The 18,166-nt window shown below is 38.7% G+C and overlaps 1 protein-coding gene across 2 annotated transcripts in view; it reads right to left on the bottom strand.

The window, feature by feature from the left end:
* Positions 1-18,166, bottom strand: part of MYOM2 (myomesin 2) — a 79,749-nt gene that overhangs the window by 46,606 nt on the left and 14,977 nt on the right. For both annotated transcript variants that reach the window (XM_052809879.1, XM_052809880.1), the window contains exons 8-14: positions 11,547-11,635; positions 11,416-11,466; positions 10,982-11,146; positions 6,460-6,621; positions 4,410-4,551; positions 2,605-2,804; positions 1,372-1,425 (exon numbers count right to left, since the gene is read on the bottom strand). In XM_052809879.1, coding sequence (XP_052665839.1) covers positions 1,372-1,425; positions 2,605-2,804; positions 4,410-4,551; positions 6,460-6,621; positions 10,982-11,146; positions 11,416-11,466; positions 11,547-11,635 — 863 coding nt within the window. The remainder of the gene's footprint in view (positions 1-1,371; positions 1,426-2,604; positions 2,805-4,409; positions 4,552-6,459; positions 6,622-10,981; positions 11,147-11,415; positions 11,467-11,546; positions 11,636-18,166) is intronic.

Below are 18,166 nucleotides of genomic sequence, written 5' to 3'. Positions count from 1 at the left end.
TTTCCTACAAATATACTTTTTCTTTAATAAAGGCACATGAATCAACTAAGTTTAAGACAAAATTGCTGACATAGAGTCGAGAAAATTACAATAATCCTTCACAGCATAATGCATAAAGTCAAAACGTTTCCAACTGGTTTCACATAACTAAATCTCAACATGTTTTCTTACATCCTTGAAAACCCCAAAGCTGATGTAATTTGTAATGATATAACATGATGGTACAGCCTACTCTCCCAGAATGGAAGGTCATCTGGCACTAAAAAGGAAATCCATTTGTGATCTATGAGATCACTTTTTCAGAAATGGTCTCCAATCTTGCAGATGAAAGTAATGATCTATATAAAAAATGGTATTTGGATATTCATACTCCTTTATTAAATATGCATATTCACGTAACAGAAATCCAAATACCATTCTTCATGCTTATGCCAGTGGCCATTTAATGCCTCTAATCATTCTCAGACAATCCTGAGAGCAGGAGTATGTTCTGTGAAGCCAAACAAGTAAGACAAATGTATTCTGATCCTATAATGTGATTCTGATCCTATAATACCCATATCAATTCATTTAGGGTACCATTGTAAAAATAGAGATACTTCATCTGTCCTGCCCATGCACTGGGGAAACCTTTTAATGACTGATTTTCCCTCGAACTACACCTGTTCTCGTGAAGAGAGTGAGAGTTACAGCTTTATAACATTTGGTGGAAGAGAGTAGACAGAAATTTTTTTTACTACTTAACATTTTTGACATTTTAAGGGAAAAGAAGATCATTATCCAAGCCTAAAAAAAAAAATCAACACATACAGAAACAACCAAAGACAGAAGAAATTCAGGCTTTATCTCAAAAGTTGTCAGTAATCTCTCCAGTTCTCCTGAGGAAAAGCAATATTTAGTGTATAACCTTAACCTTAAGAACAATCTCTCTATTCAGATAGATATATTAATTAAAGAATTGGGATGGATTGAATAAGTTTTTATGAAAATGGAAATAACTTGCTCAGATCATCTAATTCAGTCTAAAAAAAGCTGTATTTAGCTCCGAGAAGGACAGGAGGAAGGGAAATGTGGGCAATCAAATGCAATGTTCAGCTGTTTAAACTCAGCTTAGAACTAGCCAAAGCAAAAAGGTGAGGAGATGCTGTCAGTACATAATGAAAGTAGGGCTGTTGAGAGTGTGATGTTCTCTGTCCTTTAGACCTCACCTTTCATTTGTGTTCTCTCAGCCTTGCAAGCCAGAATATCTCTATTTATTATTACAAAGAGTTTACTCACTAGGTGGATTTCTTTCCAAGCTATGTTTCTAACTATAATGCTAGATGCCTGGACTATAAACAGATGGACTGAAATCATAGAAATGCTACATACCTTCAAGGTCATCCTTACTGAGCATAATCTTTCGCCCTTCATCCACATGAATAGCTGTTAATCAAAATATTCAATTAATTTCTTGAACCAGTTTAATATATTTACAAATTTTGCAAATTATTGTTCATCACCTGTTCAAAAGCCCGTATACTTCCATTTCTATAACTCTCTTATTAAATCTTTCCCCAGATGGAGTCAACACAGTCATACACTAGTTCATTCACTTTCATAGGAAAACAGAGCATGATAAGACAGTACTATTTAAAGATGTGCTAAAAAGCAAGAATCATAGTCACAGTAGATGGATTCAATTCTGTGGCAGATTAGTAAACAATTGTATCATGAACTGGCCTTTTGTTATAGGAATTAATCATAAAGCTAATGGAAACACAGCATATTCAACTCGGACTTTACAAGCAACATTGGGGCAGTGCTCTGCAGTCTTCATAATGAGTTTAATTCCCCTCTGAGTAAAAGGAGCGCATAAACCAGAAGATGTGCAAGTACACGATATATGGAATCTGTACAGGGGTTTAGGACAAGGCTAAATCAATAAAACTACTCCCCAGAGCAAGCCAGCTTACTTTTAATGGAGAAGCTCTCATAAGGCTTCTTTGCAGTCTGCAGTGGCCTTGAACACAAGACCAGCTTTCAGAAAGAACTTGTTCATTAGATAGATTGACTTTTTCCACCTGCCAGAAAAGCCATAATATCAGAGACCCCCCCAACCTGTAGCATGGGGGCTTTGTGCCAGTACTGGCGCTTCACTGAGGAAAAAAGATGTGGATAAATACAACAGTCTATGAGCCAGTGAATTCACGTGACAATTTTTACTTTTTCTTTACCTAAAACAGACATATTCAATAGCTTTTTCAAAAGTTACTGCTAGCAAATGTAGAAGTTTATGAGATCTGAGGGCCTATCTCCCAGTGCAAATGATAAAAGCTTCCAGGGCATATTAGCTCTTTTGAAAATATTGCTCCTTGTGATAATGAGTGTCTATATTTAAAGCTAAGCAAAACCAGCCAGAATTGAGACGGAGTCCCCAGGTCCTGCCAAGTTGTCTGTATGGACCTTGCCATTCCAGCTACATTCCCCACCATGAAATTAGTGAGATATTCAATCAAAGGAAGAAATAGACTCGGGTCCTTAGGTTAACTAAGCAAACAGAATCTTTAAAAAAAAAAAAAAAAATCAAATATTCAACATCTGTTTCAGCCTTGCATAACCTACTTTGTGTTCTCTCCAGGTCAACAGGGTCAAGAGCTGCAACGGGTTCAGAGACTCGAGAAGGCCTGCTAATGCCAGCACTGTTCACTGCTCTCACACGGAATATATAAGACCGTCCCTCCTGAAGACCAGTCACAGGATACTTGCAGATTTTTACAGGAGCGTCATTGCACTGGACCCAGTTTTCCAAACCTACTTCACATCTTGGAGTAGCAGAAGACAGCATTTATCAGTATCATCCCACAATAAATATATACGATCCTACACACACCAAGTCAGAATCACAGAAGTCATCCTCACTAAGTTTAGGAACTAAACCACACATCTTTTAATGAAAATCACACACTTTATACACTCTTTCCTCTGATCAGACAACCAATTCCCACCTTGCTCATATTTATTCATAATGTAATTGCAAAGGTCATTTTTCTTGCATGTTTTTTGGCCTTTCCAACTCTCTGCTTCACTTCCATTTGGTTCTCTTCCTTGTCATATAAAGAACAAGTTATTCACTTTTATTTTTAACACGCATCTCCACAGAACATGCTGAAATTGCAACATTCACCTAATCTTTTCCATCTCTTTCTTGTCATATTTTTAAGCAAGCATCTTTGTGTGTTTCCCTCCAACAATGGTTGGGCCACAGAGTGTAGAAGTCATGAAGCAGAGTCATGTCCTCATACTGGCTCCTTTGTATGTATATATCTGTTTTGAGTCCTACTATAATAAACTTTTGTGGAGAAGACTGCCTTTTGCCCTGACAGTATCAGGAAAAACAGGGTAATGATCAAGGGAGCCTTGGCACTGCAGTAATCCAAGCAAAATGTCAAAAGGCACAGCTGACTAGATTATACACAAAATAGGTGAAATACTCCCATGATCTATGCACTGTGCAAATTGGATATAAATGGTAGAGTCCCCAGGGCTTAAGTTAAATTTCCTCATACTGACTGCCATTCATAAGCCAATATTTTCCAGCAATTCCCAGACAGTTGTCACTGAACTCAACCAAATTACAGGATAGCAAATAGCAATGAGCTGCAAATGTTGCTTTTAAGTGTGGAGCAGTATACATTATGAGATAATTTCAGTAATGTTTCTGCTGACTGACAGTTTCAGAGACTAAGGATCAGATGTTCTGCTCTGGCTACAAGGAGCAAGCATGCACTTCAGTGGAAGAGGCATGCAAAACAGCACTTGGATCCCCTGTTGCCCAGCTGCCTGCACTGAGCTGAAACCCCAAAGGGCAAAGCAGACTGGAGGACAGAGGACTGCCATTCTGATTTAAACTACCAGCTGCTGGGAGCCCATGCCTTGAGCTCCTGGTGTACCACAGTTAAGGCAGAAATAAAAAGATAATGTAATAACTCCAAGATTTCAGCTTTTGCAGTATACAGATTAAAGAGACTAAATCTAATTCAAGATGCCCATGGATTCTGGCTTCTATAAATTAAATATTGCCAGGGCTCATTCTCTGATTTGGCCACATCCATACTATTGAAAATTTTTAGTGTCTGATAAAATGTGGCTGCCTGCAAATGATTACTGGGAATGGCCCCTGGCCCTTGCTAACTCCCAGACTGTGGCCAGAATTGCCTGGGAAGGTACTAGATCATCTGGGCTAAAAGTTTGCCAGGGAACAATCTAGTAATTTAATGCAGTAGGCAACTGAGTTCCAGTGCCACGGGCCTGTAAAAATATATCTAAAGAACCCACGTATTGAAGGATATAATGCCAATTTTTTTTTCTTCAGTATATATATGTTTTTGGCAATGAACAAAATTTTTAAAATCCCAATGTTTACATACTTGTCAACAAAATATCCAATGACTGGGCTCTCACTGGTTGTATTTGGTGGTTTCCAGGTAACAATAACATAGTCTCTGTTGGCATCATGGCATTTAACATCCATCGGCGCCCCTGGTGCTCCCGCGATCAATGCATCAGCATCTGGACCACAAATAAAAATAAATCAGTTTTGACCCTGACTCCTCTGAAATCTATCACAAAGACAAATGGGAAGATTTCCAGTTCACTGTGCTATTTGTTTATATGAATGGGAGCCCAAAGATTTCATTACATGCTAATTCACTGCACTAACGAAACAGGCCCACAGTGTCTATATCTCCACATAGGTAAAAATGCTCAGGGACATTTTTGAGGACAGAAAAGCAGTTTAGGCATCAAACACCTATTACTTTTCATGAGAATTAAAAGCCTAGCTACCCCATGTGTTTTTGATGCTCTTTCCCACCGAAAGCTGTGGGTTACTGATCAGACCAAGGTACTCAATAAAGAAAATGTAGGTGAGGAAAATAAATCTCTTAAGGAATAAAAAATTTGCAAAGTCCTGGTACATTTCTAAGCCTACTTTTTATTTATAGTCTTACAATAGCAACAGGCATAGGTAATCAATGTTCCACCATTAAGATACCCTTACATGGCTTCATCAGTGTTGACTGATGTAGACCCACAACTCCTAAGGAAGTCTTCTAACATGTGAAGTTCCCTCCCTCTTTCTATAATACAAAAACACCCTGTGTATAGTCTAAATTTATAGAGTCTAATCACAGTCAGTTGTGAGGTGGCTGGTGCTCAGTATCAGACCACAGCCTACATGAAGAAAGGCAAAAGGAAGGCCAACAGAGGACACTAGAGACTCCAGAAGACACAGCTCAAGTCCAGGGTCCTGTGCATTCAAAGGGATCAAACATAGTATAAAATGGATAATAGAAGTACCTAAAATTGACCCACCACTACAAGAAAAACTTCTAGGAAACTTATTATATATTAGTGGGCCTTTTTCACCTGGGTACTTTCATCCTTAGAAGGTAACTGGGAAATAGAAAGCTTTAGCAAATTGTTTCCAATGAGATCAAAGTGACAGAGTGGCTTGTTCAGAACATATTGCAAAGCTGATGAAGTCCTTGCACTAGTCCTGTGAGGAAGATGGATCTCAGCCCCCTGAAAAAACATTCATGTCCCTCCACCCCACACAAACTGTCTGGATGACACTTCTGCAAGACACGTATATTCCAATACATTTCCAAGAAGAACGAAGTTTAAAATTAATACAGCTCCAATGGCTTCAGTGGGGCTGCTCCAGTTTGCCATCATCAAGAGTGTTGTCCAATGTATTTAGGAAAGTGAAAGAACTGCTTAGCCAGAGATATTTTCACCTTTCAACAAAAAAATAAAAAAGTGAAAACTGAGTTCTGCTCACAGGTGCATGTGAAAGCTCATTTTCACTTCACTGAGAGTTGTGGATGCAAATGTAAAGGAAAATTCTGACCTTTATTCTATTACAATACATTTACCTCCTTTTATCTACGTCCCTTGTGAAAACTGTATTTCTTCAGTGAGCTAATTTCTTACTTTGCTTCTTTTCTCCGATTATTGAGATGACTCTGACTGGTATAGTGGTGGGAATATTTCTTTTGCTTTCTCCTGTGCCTCTTCCTAAGGCCAAGCACAGGATATGAGAATGCCCAGCAAGGCTCATTCCCAGTTGGCAATCTCTAGAGCTAAAACCATCACAGTGAGGACTGGTAGTATGCAAGGTGTTTGTTTCCTACTGGGAAAGGAGACAGCAAAGGAACAAGCTGTTTCTTCACAAGAATGATTTCTCTGGTTCTTCAGGAAAGAAAATGTCCTCAGGAGCTTGCTCCTCTTGAAGCTCCCCATTCATGTAAGGTGACTGGTTTTTTTAGCACAGACTACTATATAAATCAAATTATTATGAAATACCACAAGTCTGGATTTCTTTTGTACTTCAGTTATTACATGGGATTGTTTAATAAAACTAATCTTTCTACTGCTCTTTTTAATTTCTCCTCAAGAAACAGATGAAAAGTTTACCTCTGACAAACAGGTATGCACTGTATTCGCTCACTCCACCTTTTGTAACCATGCGCAGGGTGTATAAACCTTCATCATCTTTGTTCAGATGGGTAAAGGAAAGAGCTGCCTGGCCCTCTCCAAAATACAGCTTCGTCCACTTGGAGTCCTTTATCAGCACATCTGGAAGAGAAGACCCATCAGACACATTACTATGCTGGCCAGAACAACCTACATCCTAGTACAGCTCTGTGCTAATCAGGGGCACAAGCTAACCTTTATGTCAGCTTTATTCGGAGTGATGGTGATTTGATGCTATGAAAACTCTACAGAGAGTAAGCTGCGTCTCTCTAAACTTATTTGATCAGTGAATTTTAGAGAACATGAGGTCTCAGACTACCCTACGCAGTGCCAACAACAGAATTTCCATCACTATAATTTTTAATACACTGACAGAGAAAAATATTATCCACATTTCGAAACAATGACATGAAAACCTGCCATACCCTGTAATGAATGCAGGGTGGAACTTTGTTTCATTTTTAATAAGTTTTGCTACCCATTCAGGTCAAATGTCAGATTACTCAATTTCTTCCTCCAACTTTCAAGACCAGATTTCAGTTTAATCTGAAGATTGCTATAAATATACACCAAATTTAAATCTTCAAGGCATGCCTGTTGAGCAGTGAATAAAATTAAATTTGAATCTCTCACAGGTGAGAGGTGGTGACCCATGATTAATGCAAATTAATCTGATTGCTTAGTGAAACCAGAGCAAAAGAATGAGCAGGATATTTTATGCTAGCCAAGGGACTTTCTCATATCACCCTTTTTAATAATTGATTGGATTATTTTTTATTTTTAACTCCCTAAGACTTATTGCATACTAATTTATTGTAATTAATGCAGCAGAATGGTATTTAAAGGAGCTGAATATCTATAAATGTTTATTATTCTATTGCTTAAATACACTTTGGAGCAGACACTCAAACAATTGCAAAGGAATCAGTTTTCCCACCTACCAGCTGTATTGCATAAGAAGGTATACAAAAATGACACATATTCAGATAATAAAGCAGCTGGAAGACACACACTACTAAAACTTACAGCAGTAAATTACATAATCACCTAAGCATACAGTTGTTTTCTGAGAAGCGTACAGAGTAAATTATGTCACAGTCCTTCCCATGAGGTCCTTAATCATGAGATCCTTATCTAGAAAATCTGCATGTCCCCTTTCTGTCATGCATGACACAATGGTACTGAGACTTTGTGTAGAGAGACATGAAGTACTTTAACTGAAATCAGAAAATATCTTCATCTAGAAATTTTAACCAATACATGAGTTCTGTGGAAAATCCTGAAGAAAAAACAAAGTTGAGTGACCAGCACCTCTGAAAAGCAGGTCACTTATTTAGACTCCAAGCTTGAGTGGAATGGTAGACACTCTAGTTAGAATATACAGAAACTGTAGGCAAGCCTGTATTGTCTGTGAAAGCCAGAATCATCCATTTCCACCACTTATGTGTACCTGGGACCAGAAACTGTGGAGGCAGTTGTCTTTAGCAAGAGCAGAAAAACTTCTCTCCTTCACACAAGGCCAAAGACCCACCAGATCCCCTAAGAAAGCAGCAGCTCTCTTTTTTAATGCAGTCTGGATGGATGACTTTCTAGATAAGCCAAGAAGAAGAGTAAATTTTGGAGGACACAAACATATTCCGAAGTTCTAATAGAGCAGGTATTCATGCACCTGCCGTCACAATAATAGTACAGTTACAGGGTCTTACTACTGCACTCAAATTCTCAGTCTATTCACGTGTTCTGCCCTGTCACTTCTCCCAGGATTTATCAAAGAACAAACCTACAGGAGACTAACCCTCCAAGGCAGCTTGACTCAAGACTCACATGCTGTTTTCAGTACATGAGAGAATTTTCCTAAAACATTACTCTGCTGAAAACTCATATAAAGAGTGGAGAATTACTATATACTGAAGCTTCTTTTCATCATGTATTTTGGTCTGCTGAAGTTTCAGCTAAATTCTGCACTCCATGATTTGTTTCCTCTGAATTCAATTATTTTATTCTAGATTACAGTATAAATGGCTGCAGAATGCTGGTGCATATAGCTTTATAAAGTTTATATTACATCAGAGATCAGTAACAGAAAGCTCCTGTTACCAGCTGAACTCATATCCAGATTAGATATATGTTCCTGAACTATTATTTTGATTTAGTTCTTTTAGTATCTTAAATTGTTCTAAGTGAGCCCTGAATTATAGACATCATATTCATGTTTGTCAGATCCCAAACCACTTTAAAGGATTTAATTCATTTGACTTATATCCCCCTAGGAGTTTAGCAGACATCCTCAATAAGGTTCACTCGCGTGAAGCTTATTAATGCTGGATAAACACATATTTCTCTTGTGTATAATTATTAGAAGTAAATCATACGTATCCATCTCAGGGCTTCAGTTGTTATATTATTTGATTAACACAAACCAAAAAATTTTAGGAAAAATACAGTTTGTCTTAATGCAAGAGTAGAATTAAGTATTACCTCTCAAAAAAAAACAGAACATCTAAAGCACATTATGTTGAACAAATTATTAACCTTCTCATTGTTTACATTTTTGCATTGCCTCCAGCTCTCAAGAGACTCAACACAGGGAACTGTAGCACATAGCAAAGGTTCACAGTGCATGAATTCCTGTTGTGTTTGGGAACAAGTTCTGCCAGTTGATGCACCTGTACACCTCTTGGAAATATTGTGATCTATGTACGTGCAATGAAAGACAAATCTAAACTTGTTTGTATCATCTTATTTCCTGCAACATAAGTAGAATAATGGGATGAAAGCCTATCTGACTCACTGCAAAAACCTATTGGGTTTAAAGAGACCAAGTTTTCATCTCAGGCTTTCACACAGAAGGTAAACTTAAGTCAAATAAGGGGGAAAACAAAGAGCATAATGTTGTTACATATCAAGAGGGAATTATCTTGGCATTATGAAGGGTTAAACTGAAAGGTCCATAAGCTTTTGTTCACCTGTCCATAGTGCAAGAAAAATTCATGTTGAATGAAAAGTAGAACAATATGGGGCATCCCTTGAAAATTAGCAGCTTCTTCACAACTGCAGTTCCAAACCCAATATTTCAGAGGTTTGGCACCTTGAGAAACTGGGCCCAGTAGGAGACAAAGTAAAGGTACCATTGAAACTGATGGCTCACCTCAGACTTATTTATAGCGATTAAAAATCCCTGTATACTTCAGTGGGAACAGAATCTGGGTCCAAGGATGAGCCTTAGATTTTAGGTTATTCACCAAACAAAAAAAAGCCATTTTTATTATTTCATAATTTTTGTTTTAGTAACATCTGATAGTTCCATCACAATGAAGTATCCACAGTGCCAGAGAAATAGTAATGAAACAGTAAGTAGCAGTCCTTCCCCTGAAGGATCAGATGCGAATCTATGTAAAATAATGACATACATGAAACAAAAGGCATAATTAGCAGCAGTAAAAGTATCCTTTTTCTGATTTTCCTAACCTTGAATTTTCTTGACTGCCCTATTAATCTTACTGTCACTTCTTAGTTTATGCATCACGTTTTGTCAGCTATGGAAATTTCTGCCAGCTTGCCTGGGACCAGTCCAAAATCAGTCTTGGGAGCCCACCATTCTCAAATGTGGTCCTTCTGGGGAAAGGTCTCACCATTCACAAATAACCAAGGCTTTCCTTAAATCCACAGGCAGAATATTTACTTTAAAATCCTACACAGAGATTGTGCTTGGTGAAAAGTGGTGAGCTAAATATCTAGACTAGCCTGCTACCTGCTAAACTTTAAGGAGTTAATTTTATGTTTCTAGACCTTTTTTTGGTGTGGTGAACAAACACTACTCATGCAGTGTTTGTGTACCATCCACCTGAGTATATGACGTGCTTCAGCAATGCTATTTTCAGTACTTCCTGCTAAGACCACTTCACTCGGCATAGCATAGTTTTTCATTGACAAAAGGTGCAAGGAAAGCAACCTACCAACATGACACTTAAACAGCAGAGCAGAGGCATGTGTTTCAGGCCTGGTTCCTAGAAGTATTTCTGAACTATACATTAAATTGATTTTAATATGAAATTCACAATAAATACTGGAGCAAGATGGAAGTGGAGGCCCACGCCCACACCTCAGTGCTCCAAACTTTAATTTAGTGCTCTGTGAGTACCCAGTGGTCACAGCATGCAATTATAAATCATGGTCAAATCTAGGAATTGAGTTTGGGTCTCCACCTAGTCAGCAAATGCTCTAACTATTGTGTTATTAGATAATATGAGATTACTTCCTGTTGCTGTAAATGTGTGCTCAAGAAAAGGTTGACCAAGTCACTTAATTGAAAGAGAGTGCAGGTCTATAAATTCTAACTGGAGATATTTGTTTGCTCTATTCCAAACTTAATTCTAAGAATCTCATGTTCTAAGCCTGATCTGTGTCCTCAATGTGTCCTCTAGCATTTTCCAGGTAGCTCCTATTCAATGTACTGACTTACCATCTCTATACCACTCAGCACGAGGTCGTAGTCTTTTCAGGTCTGGGGTGATCAACATAGAACACTTCAGGGTCAGTGTTTCACCTTCAGTTGCAAAGGTGACTCCAAACTTCTCCAGAAACTGGACATCAATGTGGGTGAAGCAAACGTCATATGACAGGGGCACTATGTATGAGAAAATGAAAACATTCTTGAGCATAAGTAAATTGTACTTGGCACAGATTACTGTGATCTGAACAGGAGATGGAGCTCTATTATACTGTATGCTGATCTAGAAATGCAACCGGGAAAGCAAAAGCATCTGGACAGCTCCTATTGTTACTGAATGCTTAGAAAGCAAAGCCAGAAGCAGCAAGTTGTATCCAATTTTCTCATCTGTAAAATATTACTCTGATAAGAGTACATAAACTAAGCAAAAAGAAAAAAATGCTTACAGTGGAAGGGCATTATCCCAGCTGGGTGGGGCTCTTCACTGTCTCTGAACCCTATAAATAAACATACAATAAGCATTCAATGACATGAGCATTATATTCATTTCTTGTTTGGATCATAAAGTAGGACTTACTTCGCACAATCACAGCGCAATTAGTTGATGCCTGCCCATGGGCATTTGTTGCAACTGCTGAATAGGTAGCAGAATCATCAAAATTAGCTCTGAAAAGGGGAAGGAGGAAAACAGGTGACTTTTTATGCAAATACAAATTCTCTTAATGATTGATATTACAAACCAAGCTACATCAACCCCGAGGAAAGTGTATAAAGCTCTTTCCTGGTGTCGCACAGTGCAAGACGATGAAAGACAATCAGAAAGCTGGTACTGTTTTTTACTGCAGTTCTATCACAGCTTAATGCACAGGCTGCACTAACTTGAGCACACTGGAAATGACCTTCAGAGAATGATCAAAAGTAGATAGCTGCAGGATGCCAGTCTGGCTATTCCCTTTCTGTATGTAACCTTCTTCCTTAATCTGTCTTGCCCTTCTGCCACATATTTTAAGAAAGAGACATGGCAGAAAAGTACATGAGATGCTTGCAGAAATTCTTCCTTCCATGACTATTCCCAGCAGGCAGATACTGGCATTTTTTGCCTCTCTCATATCTCTTAGGCAGTCCAGAGGAAATGGTACAAAACCAGGGAAACAGACCAAAATTGTTTATTGGCATAAATGTTTTGGCTTGATATATTTTTTAGTGAGACAAGATATTTATTATGCAAGGGCAATATAATGAAAAATAAAGCAAAAAACAGTTACTTCATGTAAAATAGGACCCAGTGATGGATTGTCTCACTACACCCTTCCTTGAAGAGGAAGTTACATTAGCAGATATATGGCCAGATGTTAAGATATAGGTACAAACTTTGATGTCCCAATTCTTTTCTTATTTAAAATGGGGTCAGTCAGCAGAACTATTGACATAAAATTGAAGTAAAGGAAAGGAAACTAAATTATGTGCAGATACACTTTTTTGGTGCAATTACTCAAATTTACAGTTGAAATAAACTTGTTTGCTAAGTTTCTAATAAATATAAATATAAGTGACTACTTACTAGAAAAAGTTAAAAATATTTTGGACTAGTTTTTGGTAAAATGCATATTTGGGTAGAATGTGATTTCCTTAATTTTGCTGAAAGAACTTAGTCCTGATGAAGAAACAATTTCAAAAAAGGTAGAATATTTCATTTTTATGTTTCAGAATGAATATTTTAATTTAAAATTTTATTTCAGAGTTTACTTCTGCTTTGTTTTCCAAAACATACTAAATGGTCTAATATGAAATAAAACATTTTGGCTTTGAATGAACAAAACTTTTTATTTGGCCCAATTCAATATTTTTTTCTTGAACTTTTCCATTAGTCAAGTATTCTACAAGATGTCTGTCAAACAAAACTGTTGGTTTTTTTTTATTTCTTGGCATTTCTATTAGGTTGAACCATCAGCTAATCAGAGTGCTGTCTGAAACACACAATTAAATCCTGCTTCTGTGTAGTTCATTTAGTAGTGCATTTAATGCAGGTCACTCAGAAATTTCCAGTGATGAGATAGAATGTTCTGCATGCATGCACTTAGTTTCCTCTCAGAAGGATAAATTTGTATCTTCTTGGCAACTGCCAGATGAAAGGGATGAAATTCTGGTTGCACTTGTCTTCTAACAGGTCATATATCCCAGGTACGGGAGAAGAAAGAAAGTGTTTGATGTAAATTGCATAACAGAATGCCAATTTTGGGAGTATGCAGCACTGTGACAGGCACATCAGACACCTATTTTTCAGCCTTTGCATATATTCTGGACAGTGTCATATCACAAAAATCATACTATCTGTATTGTGATGTCTAAAACACAACTTGATGAAAGCTCTATTAAATTGAGATTTAACTCTCTAATCTAACAGCTCCTCCTGGAGGCAACTCTTCAGCCACACATTGTACAAAATAAAGCAGTAAAATACAAAGTTTATCATGCAATTCATTGTCAAAGACAGAGAGGTAAGTCCTAAGATTAGACCACAACCAAAAAGCCTGCGGTTGGGTATGAAGCCCTTGAGTGCCCTACTACAGTCTGGACAGGCAAAGTAAGTCTGAAAAACAATTTAAAACAATTGAAATACTAGGCTCGATATTATTCAATGGGTTTTTTTGTTTTCAGGAAGGATTTAAAAAAATGCCAATACCTGTTCACAGATCTATATAAAGCTTAACTGATTCTGGACTTGCTTGAAAGCTGTCAGACTTGACTGCATTTCTTTGCGCTAACTTCTTAAAAGAAGAACATTTTTTTTACTATCCCAGTTTCACACTGTTTAACACTTGGGTGATAAAATGCCAAAAGCAAGGTAAAACTGCAGTGCAGGCTGTTTTCCTAAGTCATGTTATAATGTGTCTATACTGAAATGTACATAGTTCGTACACTTACCACAGCCCAGTACAGTGTCTTGCTATAATGAAACAAGCTAACAACAGATGAGGCATCTCAAAAATGTCTTACAAGAAGGGGCATTGCAGAATTAACTGTACTGGAACTGTAAGGTGTTCTTGTCACTCTGCGCTACATCCCTACTTCAAGGAGATATATATAGAATATACAGTAAATAGTACATAGTACATAGTATATTTAATAACCTATATTACATATTAATAAATTAAACAGTGTTAGATCATTTGTCCCCAGAAACTGGATCTTCAACACTCTAGTGCTGCTGTGCTAGAACAGCCCTTGGCATGCCTTGGTGTGCACGAGCTCACCAAAGGGATTCCCAGACACAGCTCAGGAGATGGTAAGGACCATCTCCAGAAAACCATCTGGACGTCCTGACAGCCCTGTCCTTAAGGACAAGAGGATTAGTCTACCCCATGCCAGGAGGCCACTGTGGCAGAGGACATCTTTAATTTGCTATGTCAGGCAGAGTCCAGGAGTGCAACTCCTGGGCACTGGTGGCAGGTAAATGCCATAGCGTACCCTGCAGGCCTTGTCCCCACATACATGCCCTATAAAGGCTTCCTGCCCTCCAGCCCATAACCCAGGCCACTCACCATCCTGCCCAAAGACCTACGGAGGGGCACAGTGTCTTCCTACCACCTACGTGTCCAGCCTTCTCCTGGGTGAGCCAGACCCTCCAGGAGGACGGTGCACACTTACACCTGGCAGGCCATGTGCTGTGGGAGCCATGCTGTGTTTGCTGATGAGGTGTGGATCCATCCTTGGACTGGACATGATTGAGACAGCACACGGCACTTATAACTGCGTGATGAACACTACCCCATCATTGCTGTATTAGGCCATTCCCTCACATAAACAAAGCATTACTTCAGGCTGCTTTGCTTCTGTCAGATCGAACTTAGCTGCTCTTTAACATTTCATTGTTGTTACAGAGTGATGACAACAAGGATAAAATATCAGTATATCTTAACTGAGGTTAACTCTGATTAACTATCACTTTAAAATAGTCATCATCTGCTCTCAGTGTTGGCTTCATTTTCCAGCAAAACAACAGATAAAATAGTCAATGGGAACTCATTTCTGTAAGAATTACACAGGTTTCAGGATCTAAAGAGTGATTTATCATTAACCACAAGGTGGCGTAAAAATAATCCAGAAAAATACAGAAACGCGTATTCCAAACAAATGCGAAGCCCCAGTCTGTGCTAGACCACTGAAAGCATCAGAAATTTAGAGGTGTACGAACTGCAAAGTTGTCTCCCTAAAAAGAAGTAGAATGGCAGATGCCTGATTAACTTTTCAAATGGATGTATATCTGTGCTCATCTCAATCCCCTCCCTATAGTTTTGCTCACTTAAGGAACAGCAAAATACATCTCTTGATGAGATTTTCCTGGTTTTGATGGACTCCAAGGTAGAGAAAACAGAGTATGATCCTAAAAGTCTCTAGAACAGGCAGGAGATTCACAAAAGGGTTGTTTCTTTAGCCCAAGAAGCTCAATATCTGAAAGCAACTATTTGACAAAAGTTAGTGATGGAATGATAATTAATTTTCTCAGGGAGAACAAAAGAAAGATGTTACTGACCAAATGACTGACCCCACTCTCACAACAACCTTTGGTTTTATGAAGAGAAATAAGGTACTTACAGTTGTTATGAACATACAGGTAACAATTCCCCAGGCCAGGCACTTTCTGCTATTTAAGAGGTCCTAACAACTCTACCCGTTTTCTGGAGCTCACTGCTTTGAAAACATTTTACAATTCCTTGCTATGTTCTCTAACCTGACGCAACCATTAAACCGTCTTAGATAGATAGCCCAGTACTCAGTGGAATGCCTTCAAATCTGATATCAGAAGTGTATGGAGTTAGTGGGCAAGAGCTACACAGCATATTTGTTTAATACCCACTCTGAAGAAAGTTGGACAGGATGGCAAGTCCCATAAAGTCCTGACTCTCCTTTCATGCCACATAATGCTCAGACTGAGGATTATCCTGGAAACTATCTACTTCCCTGTATGCTAAAACCCCTAGATTTCCTAAATTGCACTGTAAAGGGCATTGAGTCAAGACCAGTTAGAAACAATATTTGAAGGACCCAGGAGGCAAGGTGTGGTCTCTCCAGCAGTTCTTCTTGCATCATGATGGGGAATGTGTTTTCCAACCTTTACAAAGGTCAGATAAAATATGCATAGAGTACATTTAGATAGCATGAAGTTTGAGTGCAGAGCTGTATCTGTCCCAAGGTACTAATACTTTTTGTGAAAATTAAATTGCCCTGAATCCACATGAGGTTCTGAAGTGCTAATGTTTGTGTGGTGAATATTCCCCAGGCAGATACATCTGTTTAAAATGCATATATTCATCCATCTGCCTAGTGTAGATTTAAACACAGGAGTTAAGAGTGAAATAACATTTTTGCCTGAATTGGAACACAATTCAGTGCATGTCAAGAACAGGAAGCAGTACGTAGTAAATTACAGAGTTAAAATTGCCTCCTTTGAATCCAAATGGCAAAATTTTCAGTGTTATGGCTATATGACATCAATACTCCACAGGATTACCATCTCATGTACTGATTCTCCAGTCATACTGAATCTCACTGATTTTTTTGTTTGGGTTTCGTTTTTACTGAAGAGAGGACACTCTGTTAATGAGGTGGCCACTTCTTCAAGCTCCCAACTATTGCAGTTTATAGGGGACAGTGACTGACAGGTCAGAAGATCACAGACCATTTCATTTGGGGGCTCTTGTTTGCATTTCAGCAAGGAAAGAGGAGCAGAAGTACACCATGCCTGCTGCCTATACGCTCACTGGTACTGCATACCTGCAAAACCCTGGGAGCTGCAGTTTATCACCCGATCAACCCTATACAGCTCAAAGACTCTGCCTTCTATGCCAGAGGACTGCCTTTGCCTCGGTGCCTCTACTCTGTTCTGCTTCCACCTACTGCAGGAGAAAGGGCAGACCACAATTCTCTATCTCTCCAGATTAAATCATCTCAAGCCTTTTGTGCCTAATCAAACTAAAATAGCGCTGTACAGACTGCACAGTGTCATTTGTTAAATGAGAATAGTTAGAAGAGAAGGTTCATTCAATTTTTAAGCTTTTTTTTTTTAAAGCAATGCTGGTGGTGCTGAGGAGTGGAGCCCTGATCAGAGGGCTAGCTCTGCCTACTGGCAGCAGGTATTACACTGCACTCTGCTGGCTCTGTCACACATTTTTGCTGATGCAACCACAAACCTTTTCTGCTGCAATTACAGGCACTTCTTAAGCAATGACTTAATGAAACAGGAAAGGGAAAGGGCCCTAATAAAAGACAAAATACAGCCAAACTTCGAGCCTTGTATAGGTGAGACTGTGCAGCCACATCACACTGACAGAACTCTGGAAAAACAGACTTGTTCCCTGCTCCTTCTACTGTCCAGCCCCCATCAGCTTGCCTGTCTCATCACTGAGGGCTGGGGGTCAGGAATGCCCCCAGTCAGGAGCACACTTCTGTCCCCTCTATGCCCCAGCCAACATATCAGGAAATGTAATATAGCCATTCACAGTTGCATAAAGCAAAGTGATTCATTTAAGGAGGCATCACAGTAAACAAAGAAAAAACCAAAACCTGTTGCCAAACAAGTAGCAGCAACTAAGAAATTCAAAATGTTATGATTTTTAATTACTAAGATATACAGTAAGGCAGAAAATATTTTGCTTATTTTGCTATAAAGCAACAGGGTATCCTCATCTTGACAACCTCTAATATAGAAATCTTTTTTGTATTATGTACCTATCCATAGTTTAATTAGGTGGGACAAAGAAATACAATTTAAACAAACCCTCACATTCTCAGACATGTATCAATCATTTCAACTACCGGTAGCTTTCCCTCAGAGGGTTCTTCACAGTCTCCTCTGAATCACATATCAGAAGTGAGATGAAAGATGGGATGAACCACCACCCCAGTGCAAGCTGGCAATATCTCTTCTCCTATAATTATGAGATGTGCAAAAAATATAATGAAACTCCAACCCCCTTTTCTTTACTGCTCAAGGGAGACCTTGAGCTCAAGCTCCCAATTGAAGAAGCCTAAAAGGAGCAAGAAAGAGGCACTGTATAATAATGATAGAGCTGAATGCATGCAGAAAATGTGGTAAATTGAGCACAGAGCACCATAAAAATATGAGACAGAGAAATGAAAATGATCTGGTTACTGTATAGGCTTATGGGCCCTGGAAGACAGCAAACAGTGGGGGAT

The sequence above is a fragment of the Harpia harpyja genome, chromosome 15 (genome assembly GCF_026419915.1).
Source record: "Harpia harpyja isolate bHarHar1 chromosome 15, bHarHar1 primary haplotype, whole genome shotgun sequence".
Classification (NCBI taxonomy): domain Eukaryota; kingdom Metazoa; phylum Chordata; class Aves; order Accipitriformes; family Accipitridae; genus Harpia; species Harpia harpyja.
Note: the sequence above shows the minus strand (reverse complement) of the source record. Positions and strands in the feature narration are given on the sequence as shown.